The 18730-nt window shown below is 35.4% G+C and overlaps 1 protein-coding gene across 10 annotated transcripts in view; it reads right to left on the reverse strand.

Moving 5' to 3' along the window:
* The window catches only part of CDK19 (cyclin dependent kinase 19), a 158262-nt gene that overhangs the window by 87906 nt on the left and 51626 nt on the right, over positions 1 to 18730 (reverse strand). For all 10 annotated transcript variants that reach the window (XM_049092466.1, XM_025444894.3, XM_049092463.1 and 7 more), the window contains one exon: positions 8362 to 8437. In XM_049092466.1, coding sequence (XP_048948423.1) covers positions 8362 to 8437 — 76 coding nt within the window. The remainder of the gene's footprint in view (positions 1 to 8361; positions 8438 to 18730) is intronic.

The raw sequence follows: 18730 nt of genomic DNA on the forward strand, positions 1-18730 counted from the left end.
AAAAATCTATACTGAGTTTTCAGGCCACAAGTAAACTTGTTTGTTTCTAAGGAGAATAAAAGGACCACACCAAAGAACAGATTTTGCTCAAAGGCAATTTCATACATAATTTATTTAGTTCTAGTCTCCTAAAATCACGCCAAACTTTTTATATAATTATCATTATTTTAAAATAATTATTAAATCATTATTGCAAAAAAGATCATGTTCAAAGTCAATCGAAAAAAGAAACCAAACTTTTCTACCCTAGTGGTTTACACAAAAAAACTTAATACTATCCCTTAATTTTATCTCCTTCATAGAAAGGGTAAAATACCTTACAAATGTATTTCCACAAATCTATACCTCTGTAAAACTGGACATATATTTAAGGAAAAATTTGTATTCTGTGCAACATAAAAGCAATTGAGAGGATATAATTAATCTTAATGAGAATAAGCAGATACTTCTCAATTTTCAATACATGAAACTTAATGAAATAGTTTTAAGGTTGATAATAAATATATTAGTAAGAATTAGAGCCTTGCTCATAGACATTTTAAAGTTCTTGTCAAGGAATCTACAGCGAATATACATTTTATCAATTGCATTTCATAAATTTAAAAAAGCAAAAGCTTATTTGTTGACCAGGGAAAATTCCAGGCATTCCACTGAAGTTTACATAGTGGCCTTATACTACCATAGTGGCAAAGAGGTGAAGGAAATGGTGGCAAGTCTTAACTGCCACTGCATCCTGCCCTTTCTGTGCTATGCAGAAAAACAGCTGATCCCAACTGTCAGCCATCACCATGGGAGCATCGATGCTGGGGTGCTGGCAGTTACATGAGGTCTGGACAAGACTATGCAGAGGTGAATGAGGAAGTGGCAAATGAAAGCCAACAGCAGTCAGGGAGATTACAGTAGGACAAGAAGTCGGGTTTTCTCTATTTCTCTTCCCTCCTCAGCCTATGCTTCTCCCCTACTTCCCTGACTAATATTCTTTCAGTCTGTCTTCACTTTCTTTGGGAACATCTCAATTTTTTAAAGAGTATTCAAGAGTGTGTATGTATACACACACACACACACACACACACACATATACACACATTTTTTTAAGATTTTATTTTTAAATAATCTCTACGCCCAATAAGGGGCTCAAACTCACAACCCTGAGATCAAGAGCCACAGGCTCTACAACTAAGCCAGCCAGATGCCCCCTCAGAAGTTATATTTTCAAATCTTTCTTACAGTCCACAGAACCTAACATGATTAATAATTGTTCCACCAACTTATTTTGATAGTTGAATTTACCTTTTTATCACTCCAGCTAAAATTACATTTTCTAAAAAATTAATGGACTCTCCACTCTTATGGAAAAAAAATTTCTATATTTTTGCAAAGAAAAAAGCCTAAAAGACTATACACAATATTATTTTTTATACAAAATATTAATGATTGTTTCTAAATTAGCATAACAGATGCTTTTAACCTCCCTTTTCCATAGTGTCTGAGAATTTTTATTTTTATTTTTTTATTTACCTTTTTTTGTAATCTCTACACTCAAGGCAGGGTTCAAATTCATGACTGGAGATCGTCACATGCCCCTTTGAATGAGCCAGTCAGGTGCCCCCATCTGAGAATTTTGTAATGAACATATTTGAATTTAATAATCAAGAAGGAAATGAATGAGATGAATTAATGATATTTATCACATTTCTTTTAAGATTTTATTTACTTATTTGAGATAGAGTACACACTCATTAAGCAGGGGGTACGGGGGTAGGGATAGAGGGAGAGGGAAGGAGAAGGTATCTCCAGCAGACTCTGCACTGAACACAGAACCCAACTTAGGGCTCGATCTCACGACCCTGAGATCATGACCTGAGTCAAAACCAAAAGTCAGATGCTTAACTGACTGAGCCACCCAGGCACCCCCATTTACCACATTTCTAATCTAGCAACTTTATGATTACATAGCCCCCAAAGGGGCTTATATTAGACATATTATATTTATATTATATTTATATATTATATTTATATTAGAACTTCCCCATAACCTCAGGCTAAAATGCTAATGTTCACATGTTTCTGATATGGTCATCACCTAGAATTACTCCCTGTTGTGACATATCATAAACTGGAAAGTGCCATACAAAGATATAAATAAGGTTCAGGGGGATCCCTGGGTGGCTCAGCGGCTTAGTGCCTGCCTTTGCCCCAGGGCGTGATCCTGGAGTCCTGGGATCGAGTCCCACGTCAGGCTCCCTGAATGGAGCCTGCTTCTCCCTCTGCCTTTGTCTCTGCCTCTCTCTCTCTCTCTCTCTGTCTCTCATGAGCAAATAAATAAAAATCTTTTTAATAAATAAATAAATAAATAAATAAAGCAAAGATATAAATAAGGTTCAAATAAAATTGAAATTTGATGTAATATTCTTTATTAATGGGACTTGAGATAGTAACAAATTTTAGTTTTTAAACTTCTTCCAATTCTGTATACATTCTTCCAAGTTCATTCCACAGCTACAGTTCTTTGACTTCTTTCCTCATTCTCCAACCCTGCTCTCAAAAGTTCTTTCACAGGCAAGAGTCCCACCATTTTGGAGTGATGAGTGAAATGTTCCTAATGTTCTCCACATGGAGAACACATCTCCACATATCCTCTTACCCATATATGAGACTATATGAACTAGAAAACACTAGGAATTAGATATATCATGGGATAGAGAAGAAAAGGGGCAGAGAACAAGCTCTATCTACTCTTTAATTTACGGTGTTGTCTACTACATTTTCCTAGATCTATCAGTCGCTCTTCACCCTCTGACTCTCATCCACCTTACACTTTCTGTCCTTCCACCATATCGAACAGAAAAATCCAATTCTGCCTTCTTATACTGGGCTGCTAGTGAAGAGAACTGTACAATTATGTAGACGGGTTCCATGACTCATCTCCTACTTTAGGTGGACTATAATACTTCTATAATCTTATCTTTGATCAGCAAATTTTCACATATCCTTCATCAATTACCTCAAATGTTTATTACTTAACACCACACTCACAAAAAAAGAGGCACACAAGAATGTAACTACCTCATCATCAACCTAGCAAAGTGTTGTATGTTGACACCATCATCTCTTCTATCACTGCAGTTTCAGATAAACTAGCTATTCCATTTACTATTCAAGGTCAATCCTTTCAGCTGTGCTTATGAGCCACTGATTTTACAAATTCCTCATTTACAGACCCTTTATCCACTAATAAACCCATTCAGCTTTGATTTTTCCCCAAAATTTACTGAGATATAATTGATGTGCAACAACCTGCACAAATTTTAAGCATACCATTTATGAGTTTTGATATAGCTACACACTCAAGAAACCATCATGACAACCAATATGATAAAGACCTACATGGTCTCCAAAGACTCTTCATAGTTCTCTATAATATTTGTCTCCATTCCCATCCTCAAGGAATCACTGATCTACTATCTATCACCATACATTATTTGCATTTTCTAGAATTTTCTATAAATGGAATCAGGTAGGAAAGAGTGTAATTAGGGGGGAATAAAGAAAGACTAACTGCTCATGAGCAGAACTGTGGGCATGTCCAGGAAATAGATGAAAAGGCTCTAATTTCTCACCCATTAAGGCTATACAAGTAGGATATGAAGGCTAAAACGGACTCTCAAATTAAATAGCAATAAGATACCTACTAGAACAGCTAATATCCAAAACACTGACAACAATAAATGCTAGCGAAGATGTAGAGCAACAAGAAATTTCATTCATTGCTGGTGGAAATACAAAATGGTACAGCCACCTTGGAAAACAGTTTGGTGGTTTCTTCCAAAGTACACATACTTTTATCATAGAACCCAGTAATTGTGCTCCCTGGTGTTTACCCAAAAGAGTTGAAAGTTATGTCACATAAAGCCTGCACACAATATTTATAGCAGCTTCATTCATAACTGCCAAAACTTGGAAGCAACCAAGATGTACTTCAGTAGATGAATGGATAAACACACTATAGTACACCCAGAAAATGGAGTATTACTTAGTGCTAAAAAGAAATGAGCTATCAAGCCATGAAAGACATGAAGGAACCTGAAATGTCCATTACTAAGTGAAAGAAGCCAATCTGAAAAGGCCACATACTTTATGATTCCAACTATAGGACATTCTGAAAAAGACAAAACTATGGAAACAATAAAAAGATCAATGATAGTCAGGGGCCAAGGCAGGGTAGGAGGGTGTATAGGATAAATAGGCAGAGCATAAAGGATTTTAAGGCAATGGAAATATTCTGTATGGTACAATAATGGCAGATACACGTCATTAAACATTTGTTCAAATCCACAGAATATATACCAAGAGTGAAACTTAATGTAAACTATGGATTCTGGGTATCAACATAAGTTCATCATTATAACAAATGTACCTCTCTGGTGGGGGTGGGGGACGTTGATAATAAGGTAGGTTATCCATGTGTGGAGTAGGAAATATATGGAAAATCTTTAGACTTTCAACTCAATTTTGCTGTAAACTTAAAATTGCTTTAAAAATAAAGTCTATTAAAAGAAACATATAGCAATTTTGGAGTTGAAAAGTCCAAACAAAATGAAAATTTCAGCAGCGTATCTGAGTTGGCAGAACAAGGAATCAGCAAACTTGAAGGTAGGCAATTTAAAGTATCCTGTCTGTGCAAAAATAGAAAAAAAATTAGGAAAAATAAGCAGAGCCTTTGAGAACTATGGGATACCATCAAGCCTATCAACACACATGATGGGAGTCTTAAGAAGAAAAGAGAGAAAGAAAGAGGGAGAAACAGTATCTGAAGAAATGATAACTAAACACTTGACAAATTTCATCAAAAACATTAATCTGGGATCCCTGGGTGGCGCAGCGGTTTGGCGCCTGCCTTTGGCCCAGGGCGCAATCCTGGAGACCTGGGATCGAATCCCACATCAGGCTCCCGGTGCATGGAGCCTGCTTCTCCCTCTGCCTGTGTTTCTGCCTCTCTCTCTCTCTCTCTGTGACTATCATAAATAAATTTTAAAAATTAAAAAAAAAAAATAAAAAAAAAAAAACATTAATCTACATATCCAAGAACTCAACAAACTCCAAACAGGATCCACACTTACACACATATAGTCAAACAGTCAAAAGAGCAAGACAAAAAGAGAATCTTGAAAGTAACAGGAAAAATAATTCTTCGTGTATAAGAGATTCTCATAAAATTACTTACTTACTTCGTGAGTAAGAGATTCTCATAAAATTAACAACTGACTTCTCATCAGAAACCATGGAGGCCAGAAGGCAGTGGATTAATATAGTCAAAGTAATGAAAGAAAAAGACTGTCAAATAATTCTATAACCAGCAAAACTATCCTGCAAAATCAAAGGGGAACCGGGTGAGGAAGGAAAAAAGAAATAAGGCATTCCCAAATACAAAAACTGAAAGAATTCATCACTAACAGATCTATTTTACAAAAATATGCTAAAGGGGGATCCCTGGGTGGCTCAGCGGTGTAGAGCCTGCCTTTGGCCCAAGGCGCGATCCTGGAGTCGCGGGATCGAGCCCCGCGTCAGGCTCTCGGCATGGAGCCTGCTTCTCCCTCCTCCTGTGTCTCTGCCTCTCTCTCTCTTCTATGTCTTTCATAAATAAATAAATAAATCTTTAAAAAAAATGCTAAAGGGAGACCCTCACTTAAAATGAAAGGAATATATACATATGTATATATGTGTGTGTATATATATGTATATAAAAATATATATATGTATATATACATAATTCATCTACATAAAAAATAAAGGGCACTGGTAAAGGTAAAAACATGGGTAAAAAAACATAAATGTATTTTTGTTTATAACTTTTTTCTTCTATATGATTTAAAAAAATTACATAAAGCAATAATTATAAAACTGTGTTAGCAGGCTTGTAATGTACAAAGAAATATGTATGCACTTAGCCACTACATAATAATATTCATGCTCAACTTGTGTCAAAATCACTATCACATTGGGGCTAGGTCATTCAGGTAGTGATAAAATACTATTCAATCTAGAAACTGCATACTTTCAAAGGTCTATTAAGCAAATTCTCAATAAAAATATGAAGACTGTGAATGTGTCATGCTTTTCCAACTTCTGCACAGCAAAATAAAAAACAAAATGAAAAAACAACTTACAGAATAGGAGAAAATATTTACAAACCATATATCTGATAAAAGATTAATATTCAAAATATATCAGAAACTCATACAATTCAATAGTTTAAAAAAATCCAATTAAAAAATAGGCAGAAGGGCTGAGTAGACATCTTTCCAAAGACAACAAACAAATGGCCAACAGATGCATGAAAGGAGCTCAATATTACTAATCCTCAAGGAAATGCAAATCAAAACCACAATGAGCGATCACTTCACACCTGTATAATGACTATCATCAAAAGGACAATAGACAACAAATGCTAGTGAGGTTGTAGAGAAATGGGAACCCATGGATTACTCATCATAGAGAAGTCTCTGTTTCAAAAAGGACAAAAGGACATCTACAACTGGGCTTTCATTTCCTAATAATTAATACTTTAAATATCAACTTTTCCCCCAATTAACTCACAGAAAGGGAGTTAATGCTATACTATACTACAGTACTTTAAAATAGCAAAATTGGGGAACCCTGGGTGGCGCAGCGGTTTAGCGCCTGCCTTTGGCCAGGGGCGCGATCCTGGAGACCCAGGATCGAATCCCATGTCGGGCTCCCGGTACATGGAGCCTGCTTCTCCCTCTGCCTGTGTCTCTGCCGCGCTCTCTCTCTCTCTCTCTGTGTGACTATCATAAATAAATTAAAAAATAAATAAATAAATAAATAAAATAAAATAAAATAGCAAAATTGCACACCATATTCACAATGGTTGAGACAACATGTTTAAGAATTTTAGGGAATTAAAAAATCACTTACCAAATGCTTATTCAGGTAAAACATTACAAATACCACCTTATAATTTATAGAAAACTGCCAAACTGGAATTTTTAAACCATAAATTTTATATTCTAGAGCAAACTTAGGATCATGGACTGATAGTAAAATTATTTTTGTTCTGTTTATTCATTTATTTATTCAATACACATTTATGGACTACCTGTTATATGGCAGGCACTATGCTAGGAATTGGAGATAAAAAGATAGTCTCTGCCCCTTAAAGTGTGCATAGTCTAGTGAGAGGCTCCCATTCTGAAAGCAAAGAGTTTATAACTAGAAGAGACCTTATAGTTCCCTTATCTCACAAATAAAGAAACTGGCACTCAGGACTAAATAGTCACTCAGGCCAGCAGACACTCAACTCTACAGATTGCCTGCCCCGTGTGTTCTTTGGTACAACACATTTTCTTTGAGTGATGCTGGAGTATTTCAATGTGGGTAAGGCAGAAACATGGAGCTGTGGGCAATATATGTACAGTTACCAAATTAGAAGCAGAAATACCTAATGGATACAGACAATATAAACATTTGACAATTTTGAGACAGAAATCCCTAGTAGATGTGATATCATGATAAAATCCCAAAAAGAAACTAAAGAACTAAAATAAGAAAATGAACTAAAATAAGATAATATAATGGTAACTCTTCTAAGCCACAAATATGGCTTTGCCTTTGTTTATTGATATGTTAAGTGGAGATATTAAAAGTACTCATTTCATAGGATTGTTTGTTGTGAGAAGTAAATTAACTAATTCTTGAAAGCACTTAGTAAGCCTGGTACCTAGCAAATAGGAAATGTTAGGTATTCTTATGGACAATCATTTCTTAAGTGCACAATATATCATATAAAGACAAAAAAAAGAAAGAAATTATCTTTCTTTAAGGAATTACCCTATTATTATAATGATAGTCCTATTTTTCTAGCAACTAGCAAAATCTAGTACTAAAACATGTGAGAAAAAAAAATTTAATATGCATAATATCTAATAATAAACCCCTTTCTCTGTAGACATATATCAGTCCTAAAATTACAAGAAAAATAGGCATTAAATTGTTACCTTATCAATAATGAATTGTATTAATAATGAACTACATTAATTAGTGATATTAATAATTATTTAGTAATGAATTATATTGATTCATAATTTAATTAAATCATCATGTAGCTCATTCAATATTCCTAAGATTATAAATCCTAAATAACATTAAGAGATTGTTTAAAGATGACTTTCAAGTAATTAAAGTTTATGCAGCTTTTTCATCTTATATAAAATATCATTAAACTAATTGACAACTTTGAAATAACTACGCATGGAATACATCACTGAAACTATTTCATATTAATATCACTCATCATCCAATATCAGTAACAAAATAAAAAACATATTGATATTCACTTACTGCAATCTCTCTACAAGCTGACATGGATATTCCCGTGCCTTCAATTTGCTTCAATGCATATTCCTTTTCATCTTTTCTGCATATGAACAAAAAAAAATTATTTTTTCTAAACATTATTTTCAGATTCAAAATCATAGCTACAAAAACAATAAAAATACACTAGTCTCTCAGTGATATATAAACACTCTCACTATGCATGCATTGCTTACTGGTTCTGATAATATTACAACTACAGAAATACAAAATACGAAAAAAAAAAAAAAAAAAAAAAAAACCTCATGTCACAATGAAAACACTAGACAGAGCCAAAACACAAAATTCAAAATTGAAACAGGATACTAAACACAGCACTAGTTTCAAAAAGTAAACAAGTATAAATATAAACTCAAGCATATTGCAAGATAATTCTACTCCTGTCTTAATTATCTGTAATCTATGAAAGCATTCTGTTAAAACATTAACTACAAAAATAAATGACAGATGCAAACTTCTATATTTGTTTAAAGTAATTTCGTAGTATAAGAACCACTTAATAGGAGGGATGAGCTATAGAAGAATCTCGACCCATTGGGACACCCTATTCTGACTAGGACAGGGGGCATTCAAAAGCCTAAAGACCTCAAAAAAAAAAAAAAAAAAAAAAAAAAAGCCTAAAGACCTCAACCAAAAGCCTTGAAAGTCTTTAAAACTCTAGCCACCAACATCTCATTCTCAAGAACTCTAGGAAAACCCTAGTAGTTATAGTAAATTTTCCAAATAGTAAAGGTAGGATTAGGAATTCTGGGAAATCCCAGTAGTTATCAGGGTGCTCAACCAAGGGAAGACAGCAGTTCAATAATGGTGATACAGTCCATTAAAAAAAAAAAAAAACAGTTTCACATGAGTGGCTAGAGCAACACAGTATCCTCGGGGTACTGACACCAGAACTGGACACAGCAAAATGTCAGAAATGTGGTTCATATTCTGAGTTGTTCTGATAAAAGGAGTATCATCCACACTCTCTGAGTTTTGTCTTTTGACAAATATTGGAGCCTCAGCAAGCTTTCATCATGTCATGATGGTTTTTTCAAATGATGGCACCTAAATGGTGCCACATCTGCCTGACTTACCTATTCCTTATCTTCCCCATACTGTGTTTACTGGCAGATAAGGCAATTTTTTAGGTAGGCCCCATGCCTAGCATGGAGTCTGACACAGGGCTTGAACTCTCGACCCTAAGATCCCAAAATCAAGACCTGAGTTAAAATCAAATCATCTAAATGAATGAGCCACCCAAGTGCCTCGCAGATACAGTAATTTAAGAGAGTATTCATTACATGCATTTTAAAACATTTTACGTGCCTTTTGAAGATTTTCACAATCATCTATGGTTTGGGCAAATAAGTAAATTACAGTTACTGTCTCCCACAATCAGTTTGAAAATTATATCCATTTTTCTTCCAATACATGGCATTCAGGAAATAATTAAGCAGCATTTTGACAAACAGAAAACACACCAGATATATCAACAGAAAACAGACTGTTATGCAATTACTAAAATGATAATCACGACCATCATCAGAAACATGGAAAATGTTTACTATATATTAGTTAGAAAATACACAAATTATACCATATAAAATTATACATATATCTAGACATATGCTAAGATGATAAAAAGATGAAAATCAGTTGTGTTAAGATGTAAGAACTTATAATTAACTTTAGTGCTAATATTATATTATAACATCTTTTAAATTAGAATTAGAGGAGAAAAAGAGAAAAGCCAAAATAATTTGACACTGAAAATAGTCACGTACTAAAACAATCCTTAGTATCTTCAAAGTAATATCCTAGACATGTTAATTTAAAAAGCAAAGTCAAAACTAGAGAAAGCTTTAAGTAATCACTTTTTCCTTTTTCTCTATCCTGTTTCCTCCAAACATAAAGCTAGGCTTTTTTTCAGACCACCCAGAAGCCACTAAGAAGTACAAACAGCAGGTGACTGAATGTAATTAAAGCCAAACATCCCCCCCCTTAAATGTATGTGTGAACATGTGTGTAAAAGCATTCATGCCTGAGAGATTTAACGCAATGCTCATGATGTAAATTTCTCACTTAATAATTACTTTAACTACCAAGTATCTATTGCTAAATATTTTAAAAATTTGTTAAATTCTTAAAACAAAATTATATAAGCTTTTTGGCAAAATTTTCAATGAAATCATAATCTTTTAAAACAGAAATATTTCAATCCCCAGTTCCCTTAAATGAAGTGCTCCAGAAGCTCATGTAATTGCATGGTTTTATTTTTAATACTGTAAAGAATATTACACAATCTGGATAGGTTATCGTTGCTATGGAAACTATAAGATTTTTTTTTTTTGCAGTAAGTCAAAAAGTGCAAAATTAACACATCACATTAATGACTTTTGAATTTCACATCCAGGCTGTCAAAGGAATTTGAAAGCTTGAGCAGAATAAACTGAAGCATAGGCCTTTACTCTGAATTATATGGGTGGGATCTAGGAACAAACCCAGTAATTATTTCACTTAATAAGTTTAAATATAACTTCCATCTGCTAAATTAGCAAAATACTCAAAGATCTGAAAACTTAAGGTTTATCTGCAGCTTTGAAATTGAGAATGAAAGAAAGTGGATAGGTCATGGCCATTTCTCTTGTGTATTAACTGTCAGATGGTAGGCGATAATGTGGCATCTCTAAGGTTCACCATATGAAGAAGGGGCAGATCCCAAGAGGGCACATGGGACTCACTTTGACCACCGTGCTCTCTCAGTGCTAGTCCTTGGTCAGATGCCAACACCTTAGTTATGAAAACTACACATGTGACCTTTCCTACAATGCCCACAAATATTTCAGTGATTAGCCAGGGGGCAAAGAGGCTTTATTGCTCTCAACCTATGGGAGTGCTGCCTGTCTTGGGGGTTTTCTCCAAGTGGCAGTGACAACTCATACCCCACGGCTTATGTGTCTCAGGCACACATAATATTAAGTATCGTAAACGAACAATTTGTTCTCTTACATGACAAGGTTGAAAAGCAGGTAAACTTGCCCTACATACACTGCTATGATGGCCTGGCTTTTAGAGGCAACTTGTTCTTTCTTAAAACAATCTTCTTTCTAAATTACTTTAACTTTTAAATAAAAGTACTTTAGGGGATCCCTGGGTGGCGCAGTGGTTTAGCGCCTGCCTTTGGCCCAGGGCGCGATCCTGGAGACCCGGGATCGAATCCCACGTCAGGCTCCCGGTGCATGGAGCCTGCTTCTTCTCCCTCTCCCTGTGTCTCTGCCTCTCTCTCTCTCTCTCTCTGTGACTATCATAAAATAAAAAAAAAAAAAAAAAAAAAAAAAAAAATAAAATAAATAAAAGTACTTTATTATTTGCTGTAATAAAAGCAGACAAAGTAATTCCAAAGCCTTTAGAGAAACTGCTTCCTAAATTTTACTGTATATTAGATACTACGATTAGGACACCTGATATTGATAATAATCAAAGGAGGTTACTAAGTAAATCCACGAGACTCAAAAACATAAATTTTTAGAATAAACATGGATATATTTAATATGCAATTTTTTAAATTTAAAGACATTTTCTGCTATATGGCTGTAATGTATATCAAAACCATGTGAGCTTCACTCAGCAGTGACAAAGAAAAACAATTATTCAACAGGAACATTATGTAATAACAAAATAGAAAAATAAATCTGGCAGAGACTGCAATTCTATTACATTTTCCATCTGAGACACTATGTTCTGGAAAACTCGTGATGCAAGCAATTCTATAGATGGTAGAAAATATAAGAAGCACATATTTGTACAAATTGTAGAAATTGCTGCCTTAAAATGAAAGCTTTATCCCAGGCAGAAAAACAGGCTCAGCGGTGAAATTGTAATATAATTCAGGAAAGAATTTCTCAAGTTTAAAGAAGCAAGTTCAGGAACATCTCTTGAATGAAATATTAGGAACCGGCTTAATGGTAAAGATAGTTTTAGACTTTTCAATAATGTCTAAACTTGATGACCAGGGATGCCCGGGTGGCTCTGTGGTTAAGCGTCTGCCTTTGGTTCAGGGCATGATCCTGGAGACGGGGCCTGCTTCTCTCTCTGCCTGTGTCTCTGCCTCTCTCTGTGTGCGTCTCTCATGAATAAATAAATAAAATCTTAAATACAAATAAACAAACAAACTTGATGACCAGCCTCCAGTCACTTTTAGCAAGGTGAAGCACCATTTAGGAGCCTGTATATACAAGTACAGGCCAAAACTCCACCCGTTATCATCATAATTAGGACCAAGGCTTTTTGACTCCTATCAATACTACTACCAAGTGTCCAGATCAGCCCTGGGCCATCTTCGGTCCTAAGGATCTATGACAGACAAAAAAATTAGAAGCATCTTTCAAGATAAGATGAGGAAATTCAAGTTCAAGCAATACTGAGATAAAAATTTTCATCTTCATGGGGCACCTGGGTGGCTAGGTCCAATGAGTGTCTGACTCCTGACTTCGGCTCAGGTCCTGATCAGAGGGTCCTGGGATCGAAGGGCTCTCTGCACTCAGAAACTCTGCTTGAGGATGCTTTCTCTCTCCCTCTCCCCTTTCTCATGTGCACACTCTCCAACATAAATAAACAAATCCTTAAAAAAAATTGTCTTCAAACTAATAGGGTTAAATATTTTTCTTGTTTTTTATATGGAAAACAGAAGAGGCTTACTATTTTATTTTACATCAACCAACAAACAACTACTGAATAAATATTATATGCTCCAACACTGCGCCAAACTCTGAGAATGAACAAAATTAGAGACTGACTACACTAGACACCATGGAGTTCACAATCTACCTGGAAAGAGAATCTGGGTGAGTGGGAAACAAAAACAAATAACTCTTATATGACTTCCACTATACCCAGGATGGATGCATAAGACACAGGAGAATCAGACTGTTTCTTTCAGAGCCTTAAGGAAGGTAACTATGTGAGTGATGCTTAAGGAGGAGTTCCCCAAGCAGAGAAGAGATGAAGGGGTCCAAGAATTACAGGCAGATGTACAGCATGAGAAAAACAACAGAGGCATATTCCAGAAACTGCTAATACTCAGTATGGCTGGAAGCTGGGGCATGATCACAAGGAGCAGAAGACAAATTAGAAAAGTAAAGGGAAGGGACCATGTGAGTCCTGGAAAAAAAAAAAAAAAAAAACTTGCATTTCATATGTCAACAGTGTGGAGCAAAAGGGTTTTTTTGGTTTGTTTTTGTTTTTTGTTTTTTTTTTTTTTGCAAAAGGTTTTTAGAACAGAAAAGGTAGTTAACAGATCTTTGCTCAGAAAGATAACTGTGGTAACTAGAAACTGGTGACAGAGCAAACATTTGGTAGTTTGCGTCAAATGTCCAGATAAGAGAAGATGAAGAACTAGATTATAACAGCGGCAGAAGAGAACAAATATGGATTCAAAAGGCGTTTTTGAGTCAGAACTGACGGAATTTAGTAACCAATTTGATTCTGTACGGGAGAGACAGGAAGACTCTGAAGATGGATGGAGTTTCCACTCTAATTGTGTAAATGAGAACACCACTAACCAGAGAAACGATGACATGAATAAATGGAGACCACGAAATAGAAGATTTTACTCTGTAGGCAATGAATGTTATGTATGAAGATTAATCTCATCAGGAAAGCCTGAGACTAAAGGTGTGAAAAAACAATTAGGAGGTGACCACAATGCAAGTGTGAGCAGGTAAGGACCTGGATTCGTGTAACAGAGTGTTAGCTCCAAAACAGGTATAAGGCGATCCTGGTAAGCCCTCCTCATTTTAAAGATGAAGAAGCTAGGCAAGCATCCAGAAGCAGAACTGAAATGAAGCCTTCCAATTCCAAGCCCGGTGTTCTCCAAAACAGAGTGGTAACGGTAAGACCGAAGAAAAGACGGAACATTTGTGACAGTCATTCTAAAAGAAGAATCAGCAGGACCAGGTTAATAAATAATGAAGATCAAGAAGGCTGAATCAAGGAGAAGTCTGAGGGTCTGAGATTGCTGATGCGGAAGATGGTATCATGAAGGACAAGACTTGGGGGGGGATCTCAGAAGGTCCTTTGGCTCATAAATGATTCTTTTGGATAGAAAGAAAAAGTCCAACCAAAAATGAAAATATCTGAGGAGTTCAAAAGGGAGATGCCCTAATGGTGTTTACTGAGGAACTACCGTAGTAGTTTCAGGCTGAAGGGACCTGAGCCTATATAGGTGATATGGATTAGAGGATGTAGCACAAAGATGACCTTCTTGGTGTCTAAAAAAGAACTTGAGGCAAGAAGGGGAAAAGGAAGAGACACAGAGAAGGAAGGAAAGACATATGGCAGAACAACTTCTGAACACTTCTCTCTTATGTCCCTTAAGAGGACAGACTCTGGGCAGCCCGGGTGGCTCGACAGTTTAGTGCTGCCTTCAGCCCAGGGCGTGATCCTGGAGACCCGGGATCGAGTCCCACGTCGGGCTCCCTGCATGGAGCCTGCTTCTCCCTCTGCTTGTGTCTCTGCCTCTCTCTCTCTCTCTGTGTTTCTCATGAATAAATAGATGAAATCTTAAAAAAAAAAAAAAAAAGGACAGACTCTTCTATGAATTCATCAAATTTCCTTTTCCAAACCTTAAGAGTAAAACTGAAGTAATGAAATCATCAGAAATACAGTATCTAAGACAGTACAGTATTACCAGTTTTTATAGTGGTAGGTGTTATCAATTAAGACATTCTTCAAACAGTATGACACCCAAGTCTTACCAACAAATTTTTCTTCAAGAATGCGGACATAAAGCAAGATCCTATCCCTTTCTTTTAATATGTGTTGATTTGGCTTAGCAGATTAAGAGGCCTCCACATCATACACGGAAAACATATACATATGGAAGAAAAGAATTCGGAAAAACAAAAACCAAAAAATATCACTTAGTTTTACGTTGTTATCATTCTGAGTGTTTCCATATCATGAACTCAGTATTCAGCCTGCGATTCTTTGTTTGGGAACTCTTTCCTGTATTATATGATAGCATAGTATTTTTAAATTTTTTCTCATGAAATTTTCCAAAAATGAATGAAATATTCTATGTATCTGTCACACAGCTTCAACAATTATCAACACATGGCCAGTCTTATTTCCACTGCCTACCCTCTTGATTATTTTGAAACAAAATCCACATACCACACCATTTCACTCATAAACAGTTCCACACCATAATATTTTTAATTATCAGGAATTTTTCTTTTTTAAATGCTAAGACTTTTAAAATAATTCTGAAATATTCAAAACCTGTAACACAAGTTACTCTTACTATTTTGTATCCCCCTTATTAATGAAAAATGTCAAATAGTACTACCACCTTCTTTGTTTTCATCTATCAAACATTTCATCTACTCATTCTCTTAACATCACCAAAATACAATAATGGTCTCCTTATTAAAGTTCACGATTCCCTTGCAACATGGAGATTTGACAAGAGTTTATCTTTTTGCCTTCATTCCTTAGAAAGACAGCCTTTATTTAGGTTTTCTTAAAAACTGATTAATGTTTCTTTCTCTAGAAAAATAATCTATCATGTTATACTATTTCCTTCATTCAGAATTCCATTTCTGATAAACATTTACTAATCTAAAGGCTCTGAAATGATAAAATTTCGGAAGCTCCTATTATGGCAAATTTCTACTGCTCAGAAGTTATTTTAATTTTTTAATAATTTATTTTTTAATTTTATCTAAATTGAATTAATTAACATACATTATATTATTGGTTTCAGAGGTAGTGCTCAGTGATTCATCAGTTTTATATAATGTCCAGTGCTCATTATTACATCATGTGCCCTCCTTAATGCTCATTATCCAATTATCCCATCCCTTACTGCCCCCTCTCCAGTCACCCTCAATTTGTTTCCTATGACTAAGAGTCTCTTATGGTTTGTCTCCCTCTCTGATTTCATCTTCTTTTATTTTTTACTCTCTTCGCTTATGATCCTCTGTTTTGTTTCAGAAGTTATTTTAATTAAAACAAATACATCTGCAGTAATACTTTAAGATATAGGCATCAAAGTGTGAAGCTGAAAACACAAATAATTCAGGATTGTATTACACAGAAAGTAATCATTAGCAAATATTTAGTATATAAACCAAAATTTTAATATAAAACATTATTTTCCTATGAGAATTGTTGAATCTTAAATCAGATTTACTTGCTACAGAGAGTAAATGTAGCAAATAATTCCAACCTCTCCTTTCAGAAATATTTTACTAGGCCTGTGGTGTGTACCAGGCATTGTGTTGGGCTCTAGGAAAAGTAGGAAGGACAAGATGATCCTTTCCCTTGTGAACCTTTACACCGAGAGACACACCAGAAAGGGACACAATCTGATAAGCACTACCACACATGTATATGCAAAGTACATCAGATAAAGAACAGAAAGTCTTTGGTTCTGGTGAAGGGGATAGACAGGCTATCGGTAAATAATTTTCAAAGGGAATATCTGAGCGGACCTTGAGAGATGAGTAGTATTTCATTAAGCAAAAAAAGAGGTCAGGGCCTTACAGACACCAGAAATGTATGGACAAAGTCTGAAAATTAAAATCTATGCTATATTCAAGAAGTTAGCAGAAGACTTATATAGCTAGAACACAGAGATGGAATAACACAAAAAGAGCAAAGTATAATTAGCATAGTCTTATACAGTATGCTAATAAGTTGGCATTTTTTTCTGTATAATGAATGGGAAACCATCAGAAGTTCTTAAGCAACAGAAACATATGATCAAACAGGTACTCTTAGCAAAGCAGGCAGAGAGTGTACAGGATGGATCAAAGGATTTAAAACCAGAGGTTGGGCAAATGTTGTAAAAGTCCTATAAAAGGGTTGATAAGGACCAAAATCAGAGTAAGTACAGTTAGGAATGGAAAGAATGTATACAAAAGGCATTCCAGAGATAGGCTCATCTACCATAGCCAAATATATATAGGCATATTGCAGGCATTGAAGAAATATTTGATGCATAAACGTGTGTGCACATCTGTGTATGTATATGAGAGAGCGCTGAACAGCCAGAGAAGCAGCTAAAGATGAGGTTCCTACCAAGAGTGTTGTCCCAGTGAGAATAAAGCCATTTACACTACACCTTCTACACCTGTCCCCTGCCCAATAATAAACAATACTGACAATAAGCCAGTTCACAAGTTGAGAATAAATTCATTTTAGACATAGTGATTTCGAAGTGGTTCCTAGATAGCCAGAAGAGGATGAACAAAAGGAAATAACAGAAACGGAATTCAGAAAAGTAAACATCACTACATCACTGGCAACTCTTAAAACCACAGAAGTAAATGTGATCACAAAAGAAAAGTGCTCAGAAGAAAAAAAGAGCTGAAGATGGCAGCCACTGACTGCTCTTTCATATCATGGCACCTACATACTGGTAGGAATGTAAGTTCAAGCTCTATGCTGGGCTCCAACGTAGGAATAGAGCCTACTTTAAAAACAAACAAAATAGCTAAAAAGGTTTATCTGTGGGACATTGGTGAAAATTTAATATACAGTCTAGATAATTTCATCGTTAACTTTATTTTTAATTTTTATGTTATTAATTTTCTTAAGTAGAGGATAATTTAGGATAGTTATGTAGAATATCCTCATTCTCAGGAGAAACAGATCAAGTATTTTGGAGTCTCATGTCATGACACTGGCAACTTAATTCAAATGGTTCAATAGCAACAAAAGACACACACACACACACACACACACACACATATACAGAGAGAGCAAGCAATACAGAAAAATGGTAACAAAACTGAAATCTAGGTGGAGGGTATGTGGATGTTCATTGTTCTACAGTTTAAACTTTTCTGCTTTTACAAAACTTTTCTTAATAAAACAAAACTGAGGAGGAAAGAAAATAACAGACAGCAGTTAGAGTTAAAAGAAAAATAAGGAAGTTGTATACAGAAGCCAAAAGACAAGTATTAAAAACATAGCTGGGCAAAAGCATCAAACATAGAAGCAAAGTCAAACAGGAGGGAATAGAGGTAAACTGGTCATATTTGGCAGCTACTGATGTTTTGCAAGGGCATGGACCAGGAGAACACACACTGCTCAAAGTCTCTCAAAGTCTGTACCATACTCTTTGTTATTAAAATTACTTAGAATTAGCTCATGCGTTTTGCTCCAGTTCCCAAATGAGGAAGGAGACTATCTTACTCATTTCTCTCTTTTTTTTTTTTCAGATTTTATTTACTTATCCATGAGAGACAGAGAGAGAGGCAGAGACACAGGCAGAGAGAGAAGCAGGCTCCATGCAGGGAGCCCAATGTGGGACTCCATCCCAGGATCCCAGGACCACGACCTGAAC

Source organism: Canis lupus, chromosome 12 (genome assembly GCF_003254725.2).
Source record: "Canis lupus dingo isolate Sandy chromosome 12, ASM325472v2, whole genome shotgun sequence".
NCBI classification, from domain to species: Eukaryota; Metazoa; Chordata; class Mammalia; order Carnivora; family Canidae; genus Canis; species Canis lupus.